Source organism: Rana temporaria, chromosome 4 (assembly GCF_905171775.1).
Source record: "Rana temporaria chromosome 4, aRanTem1.1, whole genome shotgun sequence".
Taxonomy (NCBI): Eukaryota; Metazoa; Chordata; class Amphibia; order Anura; family Ranidae; genus Rana; species Rana temporaria.
In genome coordinates this window covers 183,814,778-183,836,438 of record NC_053492.1, presented here as the reverse complement: position 1 = coordinate 183,836,438, position 21,661 = coordinate 183,814,778, and the positions used below count along the sequence as shown (strand labels likewise).

The 21,661-nt window shown below is 45.8% G+C and overlaps 1 protein-coding gene across 1 annotated transcript in view; it reads left to right on the top strand.

Annotated features, from left to right (window-relative positions):
• Positions 1-21,661, top strand: part of PIGZ (phosphatidylinositol glycan anchor biosynthesis class Z) — a 44,466-nt gene that overhangs the window by 3,024 nt on the left and 19,781 nt on the right. Inside the window, exon 2 of the mRNA XM_040349471.1 lies at positions 20,389-20,508. Coding sequence (XP_040205405.1) covers positions 20,391-20,508 — 118 coding nt within the window. The 5' untranslated portion in view covers positions 20,389-20,390. The remainder of the gene's footprint in view (positions 1-20,388; positions 20,509-21,661) is intronic.

The window sequence follows — 21,661 nt, the reverse complement described above, 5'->3', positions numbered from 1 at the left end:
GTGGTTTCTGCGTAAGTTCCGATTTGCTTGCGCAAAATTAGGGCTGGTTTTACAATGTGGAAAGTTAGTACACCATGTAAAACCAGACCTTTTTTTCGATCGCCGCGTTTTTTTTTTAAATTTGAATTTTTTTTCCCGGCGCGTATTTTTTTTTTCACCCGTCGCAACTTTATTGTCCCGTCGCAATCCACAAAGCCCGGCGTAAATAACGCCTGTGTAACTTAACTGCTGAAAATTAAATTAGGCTACGTTTTTGGGAATTTGGCCCTACAGGAACAAGCCAGGATCAGCAACAGTCGGGCAAGATGGTACCAATACAACAGGCAGAGATGGAGTCAAGGATGAGCCAGGCCAGGAACTTTTGGATAGCGAGGTACCAGAGATCATAGTTGGATAACAAGCTGGCATCAAAAAAGGGGGAGATCTGCATATAGGGAATAACTACAGAAGGGTCAGGGAATAAGCTAGGTTGGTTACAGAGATCAGGAACAGATGCAAAATCACAGGTCATAGACTATAGCTGTAGATCTCTTGGCACTGGAGTTTTGAAGTGCTCAGTCTTAAAGTGGTATTAGATGCTCAGTTAGTGCTCAGTTCGAGGGGGCAAAAGGAACATGAGTATAATAAGCTTGTGGGGCTACCATTAAAGTGAATCTCTTGCTTTGCCTTGCATGGCCAATTCTAGAAGAAAATTTGTTTCATTCTAGAAGAGAGGGGTGGAGGTTCACTTTCCAGTAGGACAATCATCCATTTAAAACAGAAGTATGGGAATAAAAAAAAAAAAACTAACATACTCACCTAGATGGATGTAGCATTGATCTGATCTCACCCACCAAAGACAGCTGATCACTCGGTTCTCTGTCTTCAGTGAGTAGAGAACCATTGACTGTCAGTCGCCGGCTCTCTGCTCTGCCCCTCCAGCACTCACTGGCGCGCCGGACTGTAGAGGGGCGGGAGTGGCTTTTTCAGGCTCTCAGCACTCTGATGGGAGGCTGAGCCTGCTGCTGGTCAGGCATCTGGGCAGACTATGCCGACTGTCAATGTGAAGAGAGATATGCTGTACAAGGCCCTGGGCCGCTCCTATACTGATGAAGAGTTTGATGAGCTCTGCTTTGAGTTTGGTCTTGAATTAGATGAAATTAGTGTTGCCTTGCATATTACTCGCTGGTTCCATCTGGTGGATGCTTTGGAGTTGAGCCCATTTGAGCTGATTACTATTCTTTGGAGGATTTGCTTTTTGCCCTTTGACCTAGCCACAGGTCGAAGTGTTGAGGTGAGAGGCCACCCATTAGCCTTGGTGGAGGATAATCCTGTCCTATGGGTCACAGATCTGATGAAGATTTCTGCACCATTTATCACTATTGTGTTTTTCGGAGCACCTTTATCACTTTGCACTTTATGGACTCTATTTAAATAGTTTGAATTATTGTGTTATAATTTGTATGTTTAGATTTATTCACTTGCGCTGCACTAATTATTTACCTATTCACTTTGAGATATTTTTTTGGATTATATCTGCAGTGCTGGCTTGCAATTTAGATTCATTTTTATTTTTCCAGCGCTGAATCACTTTATATTTTTATTATCTGGGCAGATTCCCCAAAAAAAAAATTGGGATCCCTGCAGAGCCTGGACTGGCTCTGTGACCTCAGTTGAAAATGGGATTTAGCCTGCTCCCAGCTGCATATGGGTCACAGGGGAGTGCAAAACTAAGTGCACGCCTATGATCCATAGGAGAAGTATGACCAAAAGAGCTTTGGCCATACTTTTCCCTTAACGCTCAACTCAACACTCAGCTAAACCCATACTGGAGTGGTTTGAAACCAAGAACATTGAAATTATCCAAAAACCAAGAACCCTCAAATGATCCAGACCTTAATCCAACTATGAATCTGTGGCAATAGTTGAAAATAAAGCGAGATCCAGAACTGGCTTACCCAAAAGCTTTGCAGCTGTAAAGGTGGTTCTCATGAGTATTGCCTCAAATTGTGTCACAATAAAAATATTATGCATGACCAAAATATTAACTATGTTGTGTAAGTCAAATGCTATACTGTATCTCTCAAGTGAATCCATTTTAATTGTAGGCTCCAACACCACAAAGGTAGAAAAGTCCAAGCAGGGTATCTAGTCAAGCACTGTAAAGTGAGGGTTAAATCAAACACTCATAAAGCTGTGTGTACAAGCAAGCCAAAAGCAATGTGTAAATTCCTCACTTATGGTTTACAATGAACCCTTTCTATTTCTCAAGCCCAATTTATCATTTTAATATTTCCCATTTTCCAAATGGGGAGAATAGATTAAAAATCTGAGTGTGCTATTCTGTCAGAAGGTTCTGATGCATTGTAAACCTAATATTTCATTATTCAGTCCAGCACAGCACTTAGCATACTTAAAACCAAACAACAAAAAAAACTCCATCTATATCTCTTTAACTAATAATTCATATTCCACTCTAAAGTTAATAATGTACACAGTTGCCGGTAATACACATCATGGGTGCCTTCCAAGAAAGGAATGCACATCAGTCAAAGTACTGATGCACTTATCTCTCTCATTAAAACTATTTATCCTCTTTAAGGTAAGGGCTCCTACAGGTTCCTAATAATCTATATCTTGTGGATAGTGTCTCACCTCCTTTCATTATATATTGAAATAGTAACTCTACTCTACTTTATGTAGCGTTCACCCCTGCTGGGGCCGCTGAATAGATGCCCAGGAAATTATTTTCCCAGTAATTGCCCCGCAGCCAGGCACACAGTCACAGTCACTCCTTTGGCTCAATGAACAATCTAGGGGTCTGCTTTTATGATGCTTTATTGCAGAACTTGAACTTGTATAGATTCGGGGTAACTGTGGGATACTCCAGTAACTTTTAGTAGTGAGCTTGGGGGGGCACTAAGCTTCTTCTAAGAAGGGTGAGCAAGGGTCCTTGCTTGCAGCAAATGTTGAAGCGAGCTATTCATGAACACTTTAGTTATGAATTCCCTTTAGGTAAAACTGAGTCTACTGTAAGAAATGTAGCAGCAGCAATAATGTGCGCAAATAGTAGACTCAGCTTTTCATGACACCAGACATAATGTCCCCTTTGGACAAAACTGACTCTAGCACAAGAGGGATGGCAGAAACAAACAGTCTCAAGGAACTCTCAAACCAAGCAGAGGATAAATCCTAAAGATCGAATTAACACACCACACTCACCGGATCATATTGAGCCCTTGTTTTACCAAGCTAGTCAATAGCACTTTATACATTCACTCATGCTTCTTTGCAGCTTTCCTCCTCTTTAAATAGTTTTCACAACCTTCACACTGCTAGTATATGATCTGACCATTTTCTCAACAAGTGGCATGAATTAGGGAAAAAAAGAGGGCTTCACATAGTGAAAGTACTATTTATTAATCCATAAAAAGTATAAAAGTTGCACTTACACAATAAACGGTATCAATAGTCTTGTACACAAGTCCTGCCTTCTCCACGATGGCTGCTGAAGCTTACCAACAGGAACTGGATGTGATGTCACTGAAAGTTAATGCCCAACATGTCTCGTCATAAAAATGTGGTGTCCTCAGGAGCAACGATCTCTTAGCCAAGTCTGAGAGTTTATTCAACTGCCATGTGGCTGTCCTGTGGTAAATGATCAGAGTCAGATTTTAGTGAAATATTTTCCATGACTAGTGCTCTATCAATAGGAAATGAGGATAAATGCCTCCTCTTTTCATAGAGCGTTTTGGATGGAAGTGATTAAACAGCTTCTAAACAGCCGGGGGGTGGAGAGGGTGGGCATAGTTGGCACTTTTGACAAGTGCATGCGACTGGTCCAGTTGCTTGTATTAACCATTGCAAAGCTAGGAAAAATACTGCATGGGTATCTGGGGCAGAGGATTAAAGAGAAGCTACAGTCTCCCCCAAAAAAAATTAAAAGTCAGCAGCTTCAAATACTGTAGCTGCCAACTTTTAATAAAGAGACACTTACCTGTCCAGGGATCCAGCTGATTCTTCAATGGACTTCAAGTCCAGGTGCCGGCATCTTAACTAAGGGAAACTGGCTGTGAAGCCTTGCGGTTTCACAAACAGATTCCTACTGCTCATGCACGAGCCACGCGCCTGGTGAATGGTCTCACAGTCTTCTGGGACCTGGGATGTGTCCCAGAAGGATGTGGGCAAAGGGGGTGACCTTCCGGTCATCGCCTAAGCAATCCACGTGGAAGTGGGTACTTGTTAAAACCAGGTACCTGCTCCCCCCTCAAAAAAAGTACCAAATGTTAAAGAGGAGCAGGGGAGGAGGCAAACAAACGGAACTTCCCATTTTGGGTGAAGCTCCGCTTTAAAGCTTTCAACATACATGGCAGTCACATTCTTTGTAAGTACCATCCCTGGTACTGTTTTTTTTTAATAGTTCACTAAACTTAAAGTGGATGTAAACCCTACGCATACAGTATCTCACAAAAGTACAATTCTCACATTTTTAAAAACATTTTATTATATCTTTTCATGTGACAACCCTGAAGAAATGACACTTTGCTACAATGTAAAGTAGTGAGTGTACAGCTTGTATAACAGTGTACATTTGCTGTCCCCTCAAAATAACTCAACACACAGCCATTAATGTCTAAACCGCTGGCAATAAAAGTGAGTACACCCCTAAGTGAAAATGTCCAAATAGGGCCCAATTAGCCATTTTCCCTCCCCTGTGTCATGTCACTCTTTAGTGTTGCAAGGTATCAGGTGTGAATGGGGAGCAGGTGTGTTAAATTTGGTGTTATTGCTCTCACTCTCTTACTGGTCACTGGAAATTCAACATGGCACCTCATGGCAAAGAACTCTCTGAAGATCTGAAAAAATATTTTTTGCTCTATATAAAGATGGCCTAGGCTATAAGAAGATTGCCAAGACCCAGAAACTGAGCTGCAGCATGGTGGCCAAGACCATACAGTGGTTTAACAGGACAGGTTCCACTCAGAACAGGCCTCACCATGGTGTACCAAAGAAGTTGCGTGCTCAGCATCATATTCAGAGGTTGTCTTTGTGAAATAGAAGTATGAGCATTGCCGCAGAGGTTGAAGGGGTGGGGGGGGGGGGGTCAGCCTGTCAGTGCTCAGACCATACGCTGCACACTGCTTCAAATTGGTCTGCATGGCTGTCGTCCCAAAAGGAAGCCTCTTTTAAAGATGATGCACAAGAAAGCCTGCAAACAGTTTGCTGAAGACAAGCAGACTAAGGACATGGATTACTGGAACCATGTCCTGTGGTCTGACCAAGATAAACTTATTTGGTTCAGATGGTGTCAAGCGTGTGGGGCGGCAACCAGGTGAGGAGTACAAAGACAAGTGTGTCTTGCCTACAGTCAAGCATGGTGGTGGGAGTATCATGGTCTGGGGCTGCATGAGTGCTGCCAGCACTGGGGAGCTACAGTTCATTGAGGGAACCATAATTGCCAACATGTACTGTGATATACTGAAGCAGAGCATGATCCCCTTCCTTCAGAGTGGGCCCCAGGGCTGAGCTGTGGGTAAAGTTGATGGATTAGCAAAGCATGTTTCCAGACCTAAACCCCATTGAGCATCTGTGGGGAATCCTCAAACGGAAGGTGGAGGAGCGCAAGGTCTCTAACATCCCCCAGCTCTGTGATGTTGTCATGGAGGAGTGGAAGAGGACTCCAGTGGCAACCTGTGAAGCTCTGGTGAACTCCGTGCCCAAGAGGGTAAGGCAGTGCTGGAAAATAATGGTGGCCACGCAAAATATTGACACTTTGGACATTTTCACTTGGGGGTGTACTCATTTTTGTTGCCAGCGGTTTAGACATTCATGGCTGTGTGTTGAGTTATTTTGAGGGGACAGCAAATTTACACTGTTATTCAAGCTGTACACTCACTACTTTACATTGCAGCAAATATGTGAGGGTTCTCATCCACTTTAAGCTTTGTGATGTTTGTTAAAGCGGGGGTTCTGCGGGAATGTCTTTTTTTTTTTGATCGTTCTTGCGCTCTTACCTTACTCAATCTGCTACCCTCGTCATTCTTCTAGCCGCCAGGATCGTCATTGTCCAGGAAAGGATATTTTATAAAAATGATAGATGGACGTTTCCATCTTAATTGTGGGCACTCTGAAGCCCTCCTGGATTTGCTTCTGGGATACAGTGACTTGAAATGGCGGAATTATATCCGCCCTCGTCACATGACCGGCTGGAAGAGTTATGTGACATGCAGAAATCACGCGAGACTACGTGTAATGGGTTATAGAGAATGATCTCCTGGGCAGCGTCACGCTGTGCTCCCAGGAATCATTGCAGCGATCGCAGCCGAAGTGACACGCCCACTCCCGCGGGATTGAAACCAGGAAGTGCCTGGTGAAGATGTCAGAAATAAGGTATGGAAGCATTTTTAATGATTTTGGACAGCGAACTGTTGTAACATCCAGTCAGCCCGTGTGTTTAAGGCTAAGTTGTAAAATCGGGTGAACCTCCACTTTAAGGCAAAAAAACATGCATTATATCTCTACAATACATACATATGTTTTAATCCTTTAAAAAAATTACAGAACAATTTGTATTGATGTGCCAGAACCCCACAGCTCCTCATGTTTTGCTGTGAGGTTCAACACACAGCACTGTTAAGGACTGAATGTTGGACTTTCCCAGTTGTCTTTTGCTAAACTACTAAGGCCCGGATTCACAGACAGCGGCGCACATTTATGCCGCCGTAGTGTATCTCCTGTACGCTACGCCAACGCAGCGCAGAGAGGCAAGCACTGCATTCAGCAAGCTATTGCTCCCAATGCTGCGTCGGCGTGGCGTAGATTTCGAAGGCGCAGGCTGGCATAGGTGGAAGTGGGTGTGACCCCATGCAAATGATGGTCCGAGCATGGAGAAGTGTTTTATGCCTGGCGTATCAAGAACGGCGCATGCACCGTGACACGAACGCATGCACCGCACCCCTATGCGCATGCTCACAACCACGCCGGCGCAACTTCCTTAGATACGCCGGCCCACCGGCTTACGCCGAGCGCATAAATACGCCCAGCCATACGCCCGTCCAGCGCAAAAGTACACCAGCTTGCTTGTCTTCCCCCTGGAGCAGAGTACTTTTGCGGTCTGAGCCATGTCTGATACTGAGGTGGACAGGGATAGGAGATCCTCCAGAAGGTCACCTTGGAGATCAATGCCCTTGGGCATGAATCCAGGACCTGTAAGGACATCGCCAAGAAGATTAATGATATGCGTCGGCGTGTCCGGGATAAGCTGGCCAGCATCTTCTCTGAAGTTGACAGCTGGGAAGGAGGTCATTGCCATGTGCCTGGAGCAGGAGCAGATGGAGGGCCTGGAGGGCTTTGACTCCAGTGAACAGGACTTGAGGACAGGTAAGTGTGTTTTATCCCCCATCCGGTGTGTAGCATGTGAGGGGGTGCAAGGGAACATGTGACAAGTGTGTGGGTCCACCAACATGCGAATGCTTTGTGTCATCCACAGATGTGCTGGAGGGAGCTGAGCCATCTGCTGCCTGTGTCCGATCCACGCCATCCCCGGAACATCAGCCTCAGCCTGACCCCCTGGGAAGCCACATAATATCGGTGGAGGGGAGTGCCCACACCTCTGCTCTAGAGGTAGTTGAGGAGGAGCCAGTGGATCTCCATCTTGAGGAATGCCTCTATCTTGAGGAGGCTTCCATCTTACCCGGACCCTCAGAGACCTCCACACCCATCAGGGGAACCCCCTCCCGGGCTACCCCATCCAGGGCTACCCCATCCAGGGCTACCCCATCCAGGGGAACGCCCTCAAGGGCCACCCCGTCCAGACAGACACAAGCCTCTCCATCCCCCAGGAAGGCTTTGAGGAAGACCAGGGGTGTAGCTGTATCCCTCCAAGAAGGGCTGGAGAGGGAGCAGGCACGGCAGACACGCCACATGGGAGATCTAGCCTGTGACCTGCACCGTGTGGCTGACAGCCTGGCCGCCTCAGCAAAGACCCAGGTTGAGTGCACAGTGGCTGTGCAGGGCACCGCAGCCGCTATGTAGCAGTGCCTCACCCAGCAGGCTGAGCATACCAGCTCCATCTCGGACTGCCTGCAGGAGGTGAGCGCAAACTGCGCTGCCATGGTCACATGCCTGGGTGACCAATCCGAGATCCTTGAGGCCATGCGTCACCACATGGTAGCAGGGGGTCCCTCACCATCTGGGGACCAGGGCTCGGATGTGCAGGCCAGCCTGGATCGTAATACCATGGCGATTGGGGAGCTACAGGCCACAGCAGTAGGCATCGTGGCGGAGGTGAAGAGCCTGGGAGTGGTCGTACAGGCCAACACTGCCGCTATCCAGGCGGAGGGTCGCCAGAACAGGTGCCTCCAGCGGCAGACTAACGACAGGCAGCTGCGGATGCAGGCTGAGGCCAACAGCGTGCTAACACGCATTGCCGTAGCATTGGAGGGCATGCAGGTAACATCTGCCAGGAGCGACAGCCCAGGGGATGCACCTCCTCCTGATGCCCCACCCCAGTCGTCGCCACGACTATTGAGGAGCCGAACCCTGGGCACGAGGCCTGGCCCACGAGAGGGCAAATCACTCTCCTCTGGATGTATGCCGCTCAGACTATGAGCTTTATTTTTGTTTTGAGAGACGTGCACAGATGGATGTGCCGTCCTCCTGTAAGGGCATGCCATGTCGGACAATGGCATGATCCCTATTTTCTTTTTTTTAGTCACTGCACACGGTCAGGAGTGCAGGCTACAGTGTGACTGGTGTGTGAATGTGTGTGTGACATTCCTGCCAGCAAGGCGTGTCACCTTGGATCGTCAGGGAGAGGTTATCCCCACGACCGTGTGAATGTGGTATGAATGGACAGCAACATCATTGGGACCTTGGCGTGGCGTTGCTGCTCCCAAGTCCCGCGCGGTGGACTTGGGCTAAACCAATGTGAGGTGGATGTGGTGTGTGTGAGCTAGGGACCACAGTGGTGTGCATGTGTGCATTGTCCGTGTGCCATGATGAATGTGTGTGTGTTTAACGTGCAAAGATGCGTTCCACGAGGCAACTCCGGACTGCTGTTCCCTCAGCAGACGGGTAGCCTCGGGCTGGGGGGGACTGTCTGGTTCGGGGGTTAGGTCATCACATATGTCAATCTCCAGGCCCTTTCTCATGGCGTAGTTGTGCAGCACGCAACATGCTCTGATGATCTGGCACACAAAGTTTGGGGAATACAACAGGGTCCCCCCGGACTTATCCAGGCATCGGAAACGGGACTTCAGGATGCCGAATGTGTGCTCCACCACTGCACGGGTGCGTATGTGTGCAGCATTGTATCTTCTCTCTCCTCTGGTTTGGGGATTCCGGTATGGAGTCAGGAGATGGGCCCCAAGTGCATATGCCAAGTGACCTGGAAGAGTAAAGACAGGAGGATGTTAGTCGTGCATGTGCCCCTCGTGATGTCTGCATCATGGGGTCGGACAGTCATGCCTGACACCCATGTCACTCACCAAGCAGCCAGCTGTCCCTGTACACGTTCTGTTCGAATTCTGTTGGGATGTTGCTTTGACGGTATATGTAGCTGTCGTGGCTGACCCCTGGGTGTTTGGAACGGACGTGCCATATGAGGCAATGGGCATCGGCTATCACTTGTACGTTGATGGAATGCCACTGCTTACAATTGCGGTATATGTGCTCTGTGGCACGGGGGGGCCGTAGTGCCACATGTGTGCAATCAATGGCCCCCACGGTGCGTGGAAATCCGCAATGCTGTAGAAATCCTGCATTGCCTTCTGCCGCAGATGCTCATGGGTGGGTTTGATGATGTGGAGGGACATGCGTGTGAGGATTTTTTATTTTTGTGTGACTAAATCTAATTTTCATTTTCGTTCTGTCTGGCTGGTGATTTCATCATGCAGGGCTGTGGCTAATTCCAGGATGGCATCAGGGCTGAATCTGAAGATGCGATTCACCTCCAATTCCGCCATGCCAAAGACGTTCATGCGCGTTCGGTATATCCTCTCCTGTGCCCTCCTCTGTGCCTGTGGACGCAGTAGTGCTATGACCATGGCTGACCCTGGCATGTTGTCCTGCAAGTGTGGTTTCTCAGCTCGTCCGTAACGGTGCTGCTGCAGCTGCTCTCCAGCTGACCTGTGGGCACGTCTGTTGCTGAGTTACACCTCCATTATGGGGTACAACTTACGTGCACATCGCGTAGCCTGCGTCGGGCGCATGTACGTTCGTGAAATGCCGTATCTCCCTCATTTGCATATTTGAATACAAAATCAATGGGAGCACCACATGCGTCCAGCGTAAATATGCGCCCACTCTACGCCGGTGTAGGCAAGTTACGTCGACGGGATGAAGCCTATTTTTAGGCGTATTTTAGTTTGTGGGTCTGGCGCACAGATACGACGGCGCACATTTGTACTTACGTGGCGTATCTTGAGATACATCGACGTAAGTGCTTTGTGAATCCGGGCTTGTATCTCTACCACTGTCCTCATCTCCACAACCTTAGAACTGATTATTCTATAGCCCATGATAAGAACTAGGGGGGCTAATAAGACTCCTTTAAGATAATATAGAAAATTTGGATATAGCAGCTCTGAAATCTGACATGATCAATAGGTATTTTTCAACTTACCAAACGCTTTCAATAGTACATTATATTTAACATACCAAAAGGGAGAAATGATAAAAGTTTTTAGGGTTTACATACCCTCACCATACTCCAGTGCTGTCCCTAGCTTCCTCCTGGGTCCACCATTGGCAGTCCTCTTTGGGCAGAATGTTAGTAATGTCATTCTGCTCATTCCTGGGGGCATGTCATTACATATGCTGGGCCCACAGTACCCCAGGACTGAGTGGAAATCATACATCATTACATGAGTGTTACTCAGTCTGGAAGAATGCCCGTCCCCCCCGCCGCTCTTGGAAGAAGAATGAGAAGCTGTCATGATGTTACTTGCTACAAGACTGCACAAAACAGATATGAATACATTTTTAATAAAATATGAATAGGTTTTATTTCTGCAGTCTCAAAATAGGAACTGAGTGCATCGAGTTTAGGCTTGATCTTTGTGTCTGCCAAGATTATTTATTGTAATTGTTTGTTCAACAAATGCTGGGAAATCACTGGATTCGGATATAAGAGTAATGTACTATTACGTTTTTATCAACATTCTTTTACTGTGACACTGTGTTCTCAACAGACCAGTTCTCTCCCTGAACCCAAGTAGGAGACATTGTGATGTGTTGAAAGGAAAAACTGATCTTTTACTGAAAATGGAGAGACTAATATAATTGTGGTAGCAAATCAATGCAGCCTGCAGTACTGTCTGAAATGATAATGTGTTTTTACAGCTGACCTTTGGAGAGCCTGAATCAGTTATTACTGAAAATAGTAATACGCATCTTGCTGGTAATACAGAGCGTTTATTTCTATACTGTATGTCTGTGTTTACTGTAGAGGTCATCTTCAAAAATGAAAGTTCCAACTCACTATTCCCAATGCACACATTCCTGTAGAAATGGATGTGCATATAAGTGGGTGCTGAAGTGACCAAAAACTGGAACTGTGTCAAGTCAGCAAGAGAATGTCACCAGCACACCAAGGATCTACAGAATGGGTCCAAAGCTTTAATCAGTGATACCATAGTTACAGCAGATTGTAGAGCTACAAAGCCACCCAGGACTACTGCATCAGGCATGTCACTATGAAGGGGTCACATGCCCGATGAAGGGGTCATGCGTAGCTCCAATCTGCTGTAATGATGTGGAAAAAAGAAAAAAACACGCTACTAACTTAATAAACGAAATACATATAGTGATACTATATATATATATATATATAAAAAGGAAGAAAACACTAATACACAAACTGTGAATATAAGTTAATATATGTGTCCTCATAAGTGGCGAAGGCCCATGATTCTCCTGGCGGAGAGGGCTGACATAAAAATATCAAAAGCAAAAAACAAAGAAAAAGTGTCCAAAGATTCTGAAGTCCTCAAAGAAAAGGAAAGGGGGAAATTCAAATCCTCATTGATCCGAATGAAAGGATCCTTATTATTGTAAACTTAGACAAAACATTGTGACATGTGTTGATAGGTGATATTCCAATAGTGCCCTCCACCAAAAAGCATACAAATCTGCTTATGAGAACAAATGGGTCCCTTAGTTACAGGAGACCACAGAACGCCTGTAGTATATAGCAAACCGCTGGGCTCAAATGGAAAGTGAACAGCCTGGCATGGATCGTCTCCTTATCAGTGGCTCCAAAAGTGGTGATCACATGTATGGAAAGAGACAAGGATGCCTCGATAGTGTAAAAACTTTTTTAAAATGTATTGAATACAAATTCATAACGGTTAAAAACTCACAATTTGCAGAAAATTAAACAGCCTTAAACCTGCAGCACCGGCCGGTCGCATGCAGGTAAACCCGTTTTGGTAGGAGTCAAGCAGCCTAAGGGGTGATGCCAGTGTGCCGCTCGGTCCGCCCTGACTAGTTTCGTGATAATTCACTTTATCAAAGGGCAAGGGCGGCCACTGCATCACCCCCTAAACTTATAGCAAAAAAAAAAGAAAAAAACAAGCTCTCAGCGTTACTGGCGTCATGCGCGCATGCGCGCACGCACGGCATCACTATAGTGAAACCAGGCCTCCATGTCGGGACGAATCAGAGCCCGGCAAATCGTCTCGAGGACCAAGCCTCACTATGGGGTTAGCCATTAAGCTGGCATCGAGCCTCGATGGCGGGACGAATCAGAGCCCGCCATGTCATCTCAAAGACCAAGCCTCGCTTTTTGGATTGGCTGTTGTGCTGGAGTGCACGCGCGTGCGCAGGACGGGAGCAGAGGAAACCAAGCCTCACTTCAGATCGCCAATCACCCGTCGGATTCGACCGGGTGGGGGCGTATCGTGCTGTGCAGCGCTGTAAACAGACAATGCCTCAAAGCAAGCCCACAGCAACTGGTCAGTTAACCCTCTATAGTGAGGGAAAAAGAACCAGAAATAAAAAATTGAGCATTTAAAAGATTAAAACATTTACACTACCCACAAGGACAGCACAAGGTAAGGCCCTGGTAAAGACACCCAGGTATTACAACCCTGGTCTCAGGCTAACCGCACCGAAGGCTGAAGCCATGTAATACTGCCAAATGGGGATCACAAAAAATACCCCATACAAACAGTGTATGCAAAAAATACTATGTCAGTGCGGGCATGAACCATGTCCGCAAAAGACACTGTGATGAAAACATATATACACTTGGGTTTTATACCAAATGAAATAATGCATATGGAGGTTAAATTAGCACATTGACTATTAGTAATTAAAACAGCTAAAAAGAGGGGCATAATAATAGATAATATAATACATTAAACGGAAAAAAACACATAAAAAATAAAGGACAAAGAGCGAAGTAAAAGGATAGCCCGATGTTTACAACGTAAAATATACACAGTAATGGCGCACGCTGCAGTTAGAAGATATAACACATGTCAAGTAAAAAATCCTTTGAGCACCAGGCTCTGAAGTGAGATGACAGTCTGTAGGATCTGGGCAGCCTTGTGAAGGGAGCTGAAGCCAAACTCCAAACATGTAACAGAAAGAAAACAACAACAGGCGCCACTTAGAAAAGACTGTAAACTTTTAATGTATAAACAGCATCAAGTTACTCACATAGAAGTTACTGTATTTAGGCATAAAGATGGGGTCCATAGGACAGTCAGTCTCTTAGCCGTGTTGGTGAAGTCCACTTGCAGCTGCTGTGTGTTGCAGAGATGAATGCAGGTGCTTGTTTTCCCAAACAGGAAGTTTCCAGGTAAACTGTGCGGCAGCTAGATAGAGAGCTGAAGCGCACGCTGGGACACAACGGCGTGCAGAGAGGGGGGATGACGTCACAGGACCCAGAATGCAACGCGTTTCAGTGCTAGCACTGTGAGTTCTGGGGGATCACAGCGCGCACCTTTCTCAAGCTTGATTTTTTTTTTTCACAAGAGCCCACCCAACATTCAACCTTGAATGCGAAATCTTGGAGAATCAAATCAGTGGGGGGCTCATTTGTTTTTTTGGCCCAGACCATGCATTGTAGAGAAGCATGGTCTGTTATAAGTCAAGCAACATCCCAGCAGATAACATGATAGATATACCTTCAGAGCCCATTTAATAGGCAGGCACTCATTCTCTACAATGCTATAGTTTCTATTGGCTAACATCAGCTTTCAAATCAAATACGCGACCGAATGCTCTTCTCCAGCTATGACAAAACAGCCCGCAGACCTACACTGGGAGCATCTGCACTGCTTTATTGCAACAGGACCCTCAACATATAATTTTTCCCTTTGATTAAGTCACTCTAAAGCCTCGTACACACGGTCAGTCAAAACCGATGAAAACGGACTGAAGGACCGTTTCTTAGGTCCAAACCGATCGTGTGTGCGCCCCATCGGTCAGTTATCCTTCGGTCCAAAAAAATAGAACTTGCTTTAAAATTGAACCGATGGACGCCTGACTGATAGGTCAAAACCGACGGTTAGTATGCAAAAGCATTGGTTAAAAACCCGCGCAAGTCGACGCATGCTTGGAAGCATTGAACTTCATTTTTCTCAGCACGTCGTTGTGTTTTACGTCACCGCGTTGGACTTGATCATTTTTTTAACTGATGGTGTGTAGGCGCATCAGACCATCAGTCCGTTCTTATCGGATGGACTGATCGTGTGTACAGGGCTTAAGGTGGTAAAGTTTGTGATAACCCAACTATAGTAACCTGGAATGCCTTGATAGAATCTAACTAGTGAGGCCCGGGAACATAAAAGACAGAGGCAAATAGTGCAGGGCCGGGCATGACTGTGTGTCTAGGGTGCACGGAAAGGGTTAAAGGGAAAGAGGGGCGGTGTGGAGGAGCAGAAAGAGCTGTAGGGGAGTGGCCATATTTAAGGGGGAGGCGGGGACAGAGGGGGACAGAAGTTCTGTAGTGAGACTTGGAGGAGGCAGTTTTTCCCACCCTCCCTCCCTTATGCATTACCTGTTTGTTGTTTGTGTGTTCTTCTTTTACAGGTGCACAGGCGGATGGTCATCATGACAGCCAGGATTGGCGGTATTTTCTGTTGGACTTTTACGGTGGCAGTAAGAAATGTGATAAAATGGGGGTGGGGGGCTCATCAGTAGTATGTGCCCCTTCGGTGTATTTCAGCTGAAGGTTGGTTGGAATACCGTAATGGTTGCACTGCGGGCGGGGGTTGTCTCCGAGCGGACTACACGGCTGGAGGCCTAAGGTGTTAATTTTGGCCCGCAGTGCATTGGTTATATATACATGGTGGAGTGGGGGGGCTGCCACAAAAGACCAACAGTTTGTGTTAATGTTGTTATATATATGCTTGATATGTTTGATTATTTTGAGTTGGAGTTTTACCTTACAATGTTTAAATAAATAGGCTGTTGTGGCCATTTTACTCCATAAACTAAGGTGTGGTCTCTACTTTTATAGGTTAAGTATTGGGGTTTAAGTAAGGGGTGGAGTATAAGGGTCATAACGGTAAAAGTATTAAGGGTACTTCTGGACTACACTAGTCATGCCTTTTTCATTACCAGAGGGAGTCGATCCCTAATTGCTTTCACACCTTGGGCCAGATCCACAGCCCCGCAGCGCAACGTAACTTAACAGATTTAAGTTACACTGCCGCAAATTTCCTAAGTTAGGTATCGATCCACAACACACTTACCTGGAAATTTGCGGCGGTGTAACTCAAATCCGTCTGGCGCAAGGCGTTCCTAATCTAATGGGGCGAGTCCCATTTAAATTAGGCGCGCTCCCGCGCCGGACGTACTGCACATGCTTGTGACGCAAATTTCCCGACGTGCTTTGCGCGACGTGACGTAATTTTTTGATTGTCGCGGCGCATAGAGTATTTCCGTATTCCCGTACGGCTTACGCAATCGACGTAAAATTTAAAAATTTGACGCGGGAAGGACGGCCATACATTACACAGCAGTACGCCTGCTGTGTAAAAGTAGGGCTGCTTTACAAAAGTGTAACTAAGCGACGGGAAACTAACGTAGCGGCGACGTAGCGAACGCGAAAAAGCTTTGAGGATCGACGTAACTCCTCATTAGCATACCCGACGCGTAATTTGGACGATGAATGCCCCCAGCGGCGGTCGCGGTACTGCATCTTAAGATCCGGCAGTGTAAAACTATTACACCTGCCGGATCTTCTGTCTATCACTTGGAATCAGTTCCAAAGATAGAAACAGGGATACGCAGGCGGAACAGCAGATCCGCCTGCGTATCTCTTTTGAGGATCTGGCCCCTTGTGTGTTAGGGGTTTTACCAGACCCTGCCCAATGGTGTAGCCAAAGTACTGTGCCTCTTCCAGACCTATGGTGCATTTTTTTGTGTTTGCTGTTAAACTTCCTTCTCGTATGGAGTTCAGGATAGCCAGAATCTCCCATTTATATATTGAATACTATGAACCACAAACGGTTACAAGAACAGAAAATTGTATTGTTTTATATAGTGGTCATTTAAATTGTTATAGTTGCTGGCATCTTAGTTGTCCTCAAGGCTCCAAGGTCTCTTATTGAAATATTCTTGGAAAGTGCTGCACAATAGGTACTCTGCACACAGAAGAGCTCTACCTCCCACACCCATTATTCCACATCATCAACAGGGGATATTGGTGGTCGCTCAGGCTCCTGTTTGCCTCATCCAAGCACAAAGAGAGTCAGCATTCAGTCTCTGATCTTATATATATCTATATATATCTCATTCCCATCCTGAGGTCAAAGTATGACAGAGATGCTAATGCATTTCAGCCGATGTGGTCTTACTCAGCAGTCCATCGATTACTTAAAACAAATTGAATACCCCTTATCCTAAACAAAAGGGTAGGGTTCTATATACACACTGTGATTTTGAGGAATTGATCTCAGTGGTAGAAACATTTGTAGTGAGTACATGGCAGTCTAAACTGTGGTTTTAAAGTGACATTAAACTCACATCAGTAAAAACAATGTATTGCATGCTGATCATGCTCACTTACCTACTATAGGATTTGTCTTATGTATTCTGTAAAAAAAACAAAATAACTAGTTGATCTTGCCATTCTCTGTCCCTCCCGAGTAGGCATGCTTGTTTTTCAGTGTGTTCCTATGTCAAGCATTTACTCCCTGAGCAGCCCATGTGACTTTGGGCCCAATTTGGACATTTTCACTTAGGGGTGCACTCACTTTTGTTGCCAGTGGTTTAGACATTAATGGCTGTGTGTGGAGTTATTTTGAGGGGACAGCAAATTTACACTGTTATACAAGCTGTACAATCACTTTTTTACATTGTATATAAAAATATTTACAAAAATGTGAGGGGTGTAATCGCTTTTGTGAGATACTGTACAGTGGCATCACCAGGGTTGATGTCATCTGGTGCGGAAAAAAATGGTGTCACCCCCCCTCCACCAACTATATTCCCCCCTCAGTACAGACCCCCTCCCTCAGTACAGACCCCCTCCATTAAGTACAGACCCCCCTCTCTCAGTATATACCCCTCCTCACTAATTACAGACCCCCCTCCCTCAGTACAGACCCCCCTCTCTCAGTATAGACCCCCCACTAAGTACAGACCCCCTCCTGCAGTATAGATCCTCCTCCCTCAGTACAGACCCCCCTCCCGCAGTATAGATCCCCCTCCCTCAATACAGACCCCCCTCAATCAAATAAAGACCCCCTCTATCAGTGCAGACTCCCCTCAGTGCAGACTACCCCCTCCATCAGTGCAGACCACCCTCAGTGCAGGCCACCCCCTCCCATCAGTGCAGACATTAAACTCTAGTACATTAATACACTTTACAGACCTCAGAACAGCGCGGGATACAGCGGTGTGTCCCTTGGACTCCCTCTTCTCTCTCACACAGCATTAACTCTGCATCCATGGAAAGCACTGAAAGAAATATATGTGTAGCGCCTGGTTACTTTACAGTACCGGTGCTAGTTAAATTTAGAGGGAGATCAGAGTGTAGTTAACCACTTTACAACAGCTGAATGTCAAATTACGTCCTTGACTTTGTGCGGTGATATCTGAATGATGCCTGCAGCTCCGCCGCTTGATCGTTCTTATTGGCAGCGGGAGGGGACATCCCCCTCCCGCCGCCATCCGGTGCTTCTCCGGGCTCTCCCAGTTATATCTATGACTGGGTCACCAGTTATATCTATGACTGTCACGTTATGACGTCACGCCCGGTACCCAGAAGTAAACAAAGCCGCATTCGCGGCTGTGGGTGTGAGATCGGTGAATGTTTTTTCACCGATTTCATGCTTGTAAGCCTGGAGGAGAGATGCCTTGACCCCACATCTCTCCATAAAGAGGACCTGTCACACTGATTCCTATTACAAGGGATGTTTACATTCCTTGTAATAGTAATAAAAGTGATCAAAACAAAAAAAAAGTGTAAAAAAAAAAAAATTAAGTAAAATAAAAATAAAAATAAATTTTTTTTATACGTCCCTATCCCCGGTAGCTTGCGCGCAGAAGCGAACACGCATGCAAGTCCCGCCCACATATGTAAACGCCGTTCAAACCACACATGTGAGGTATCGTCGTATGCGTTAGAGCGTGTGCAACAATTCTAGCACTAGACCTCCTCTGTAACTCGAAAATAGTAACCTGTAAAAAAATTTAAAGCGTCGCCTATGGAGATTTTTAAGTACTGAAGTTTGGCACCATTCCATGAGTGTGCGCAATTTTAAAGCGTGACATGTTAGGTATCTATTTACTCGGCGTAACATCATCTTTCACATTATATAAAAAAATTGGACTAACTTTACTGTTTTGTTATTTTTTAATTCATGAAACCATTTTTTTCCCAAAAAAAGGTGTTTGAAAAATTATTGCGCAAATACCGTGCGAGAAAAAAAGTTGCAATGACCGCCATTTTATTCCTTAGGCTGTCTGCTAAAAAAAATATATATATAATGTTTAAGGGTTCTGATTAATTTTCTAGCAAAAAAAAATTGATTTTTACATGAAGGAGAGAAGTGCCAAAATAGGCCCGGTTGTCAAGTGGTTAAACTCTGATCCAAATTGTTATGTGTTAAACAGGGTCTCTGTCTCAGCTTGGCTGTGCTGTGGGCTTATTCTGTTGTGCTGGGGTGTTCTTCCAACCCGGTGCTGTAGGTGGCAGCAGTGGAGTCAAGGTTTGGGTGCTCTTTCCCAGAAGCCAATCAGGAGGGTTTGACCTCGCTGTGCATGCTGGGGAGGGGTATTTATGGGGCAGACGCCATTAGTTCTGGGTCTTCTTCTTTGAGTGTGGCACCCACCTTTAGGGTGACCACATCACGGCGCCCCGGCGTTATGGCCTACCTGGCCGGGGCGTGCGTGCCACGTGGTGTTCCTGGTTCCGGGGCCATGGTGGCCTGGAGCATCTGAACAGCGACGGTGACCCAGAGAGCGACTGGGTTTCCACCTTTGAGGATCCCAAGCTGTATTGCTGTTCGGTGGGGAGTCGGTCTGCGGAGCGCCATTGAGAGGCTGGCGATCCAATAGGGCCTCGACAAACCACCGGGGATCAAGGTAGCCGGACACTGAAGGATTGATCACCTGTCAGTCGGTACCTGGACGACAAGTTGAAGGAGATCCAGGCGTAATTCAGCTAAGGAGGATTTCCTCCGTAACTACAATTTAGAGGGCCTGTGGCAGAGGTGTCTCCCTGACGTTCACCAAAGAGGGTCTGTGGCAGAGACTTTTCCTCAAGTTCAAGTTCACCAAGGAGGGTCTGTGGCAGGGACTTTATCCTACAAATGTTCGAGTGATACTCCGGCTGCCAGGTCAGTTAGAGAGGCCTGTCCGTGTACGCTAATCCCACTCAGGCAGGAGTGGCGCAGAGAAGTGTTACGCTTGGGAGCAGGCCTGTTTCCCTATAATCACGGCTGAATTTGCTATTCTCCTTTCTTCTTCAACTTTACTTTCCTCACCACAAGTTTATTGTTTTTACTCGGCTGGGTAATAAAGAGCACAGCAAAGAACACCTGTTGCGGACATTCCTTTACTTCTACCAAATGCAATACGCATCAGTCACCCCTAGGAATTCGGGGGAGCCATGAGGTAAGTGTGCCACCCAAACAACCAGCAGCTCCTCCGGGGGTAGTGCTACATATGTAATTAATATATATATATATATATATATATATATATATACACAGTATATATATATATATATATATATATATATATATATATATAACATATATTTCTTTCTGTGCCTTCCATGGATGCAGAGAGTTAATCTTTAACCCTTAGTCTAGAGAAGTGTTTACTTTTCATGATTTTTATAAGATGTTGGTTTGTATGTAAAACCCTGCCCTTATATTGCACAATATATGTTTTCATTTAGAGTCATGTATTTACCAATGTCTTTATTGTATGTGGCTGCAGAAATGGAAGATTGGATGCTGTGGGGAGTTCTATGTCTTCTTCGGGTGATTTGGTGCCTTGCTCCACAAAGGGGATACCTGCATCCTGATGAATTCTTTCAGTCTCCTGAAGTGATGGCAGGTATGGCTCTAGTGCATGTTATCAAAGCCAATCCCTAGGAAAAACAGTGCTTAGTCTGTAACAGAAGTTAGAAAATCTGTTGTAGCTGGCTGCCTGAGACTGCAGACAAAAAGCCTTGTATACATGCTCGGTTTTCTCGGCAAGAACCAGCAAGAAAACTGCTGGCAGAGCATTCTTGCCGAGTAAACCGAGCGTGTGTACAAGGCTTTCAGGTTTCTCGTCGGGAAAGAAATCTGGCCTGAATCTTGATGAGAAAAATAGAGATCATGCTCTCTATTTTCTCTTGGGGTTTGTCAGCCTGCTTCCCGACGAGAAACCCGAGAGTGTGTATACTTACCTGTCGCCGTGGAAACCCGCGCATGCTCGAAATGACTTTGACGTATGCGCGGTAGCTTCCACTTCATAGGTAGGGTCAAGCAAGATGGCGGTGACGGCATCGAATGTGACGAGCGCGTGCTCGTCGTACACGAAGATGTCACTGCGTTCTTGCCTTTCAAAAGAACCGCGGTTCTTTTGAAAGGTCTGTGTGTACACTCAGGCGGCAAGAGATTCTTGCCAAGAATCTCGTCAGAAAAAAACGTTTTTTTCTTGACGAGATTCTGGCCCGTGTGTACAAGGCCAAAGAGTTTAATGGACTTTCTCTGATTGTTATGTCTCCTGAGAGTGGTCTCTGGGAACCAGGTTTTCATAGACTACCACGTAAATGTTGACAGTATATCCAAACAAAGGCAATGCATTTTTTTATGTTTCAGATAGTGAAGGAAATAGGTAAAGCCTCTTATGGGTGTTGTTATGTTGTCTGTATCTTCTCTTAAAGGGGAGTTCCACCCACAATTTCACTTTTTAAATATAAATACCCCTGTAATACACAAGCTTAATGTATTCTAGTAAAGTTAGTCTGTAAACTAAGGTCCGTTTTGTTAGGTTGTTACAGCATTTAAATAGTTTATAATCTAGAAATAGACCGTGGCCATCTTAAGTGTGGGCATCATGAAGCCAGACTGTATGACTTCCTGGATTTCAGCTTTGCATATCTCGCACATGCTCAGTGCACAAGCAATGTCATAGGTTTCAGTCAGGTTTGCAAGGACTACTGGGAAACATGATGCCTATCCCAGAAACCCTTGCAAATAGCCTAGGCAAATAAGGAGGA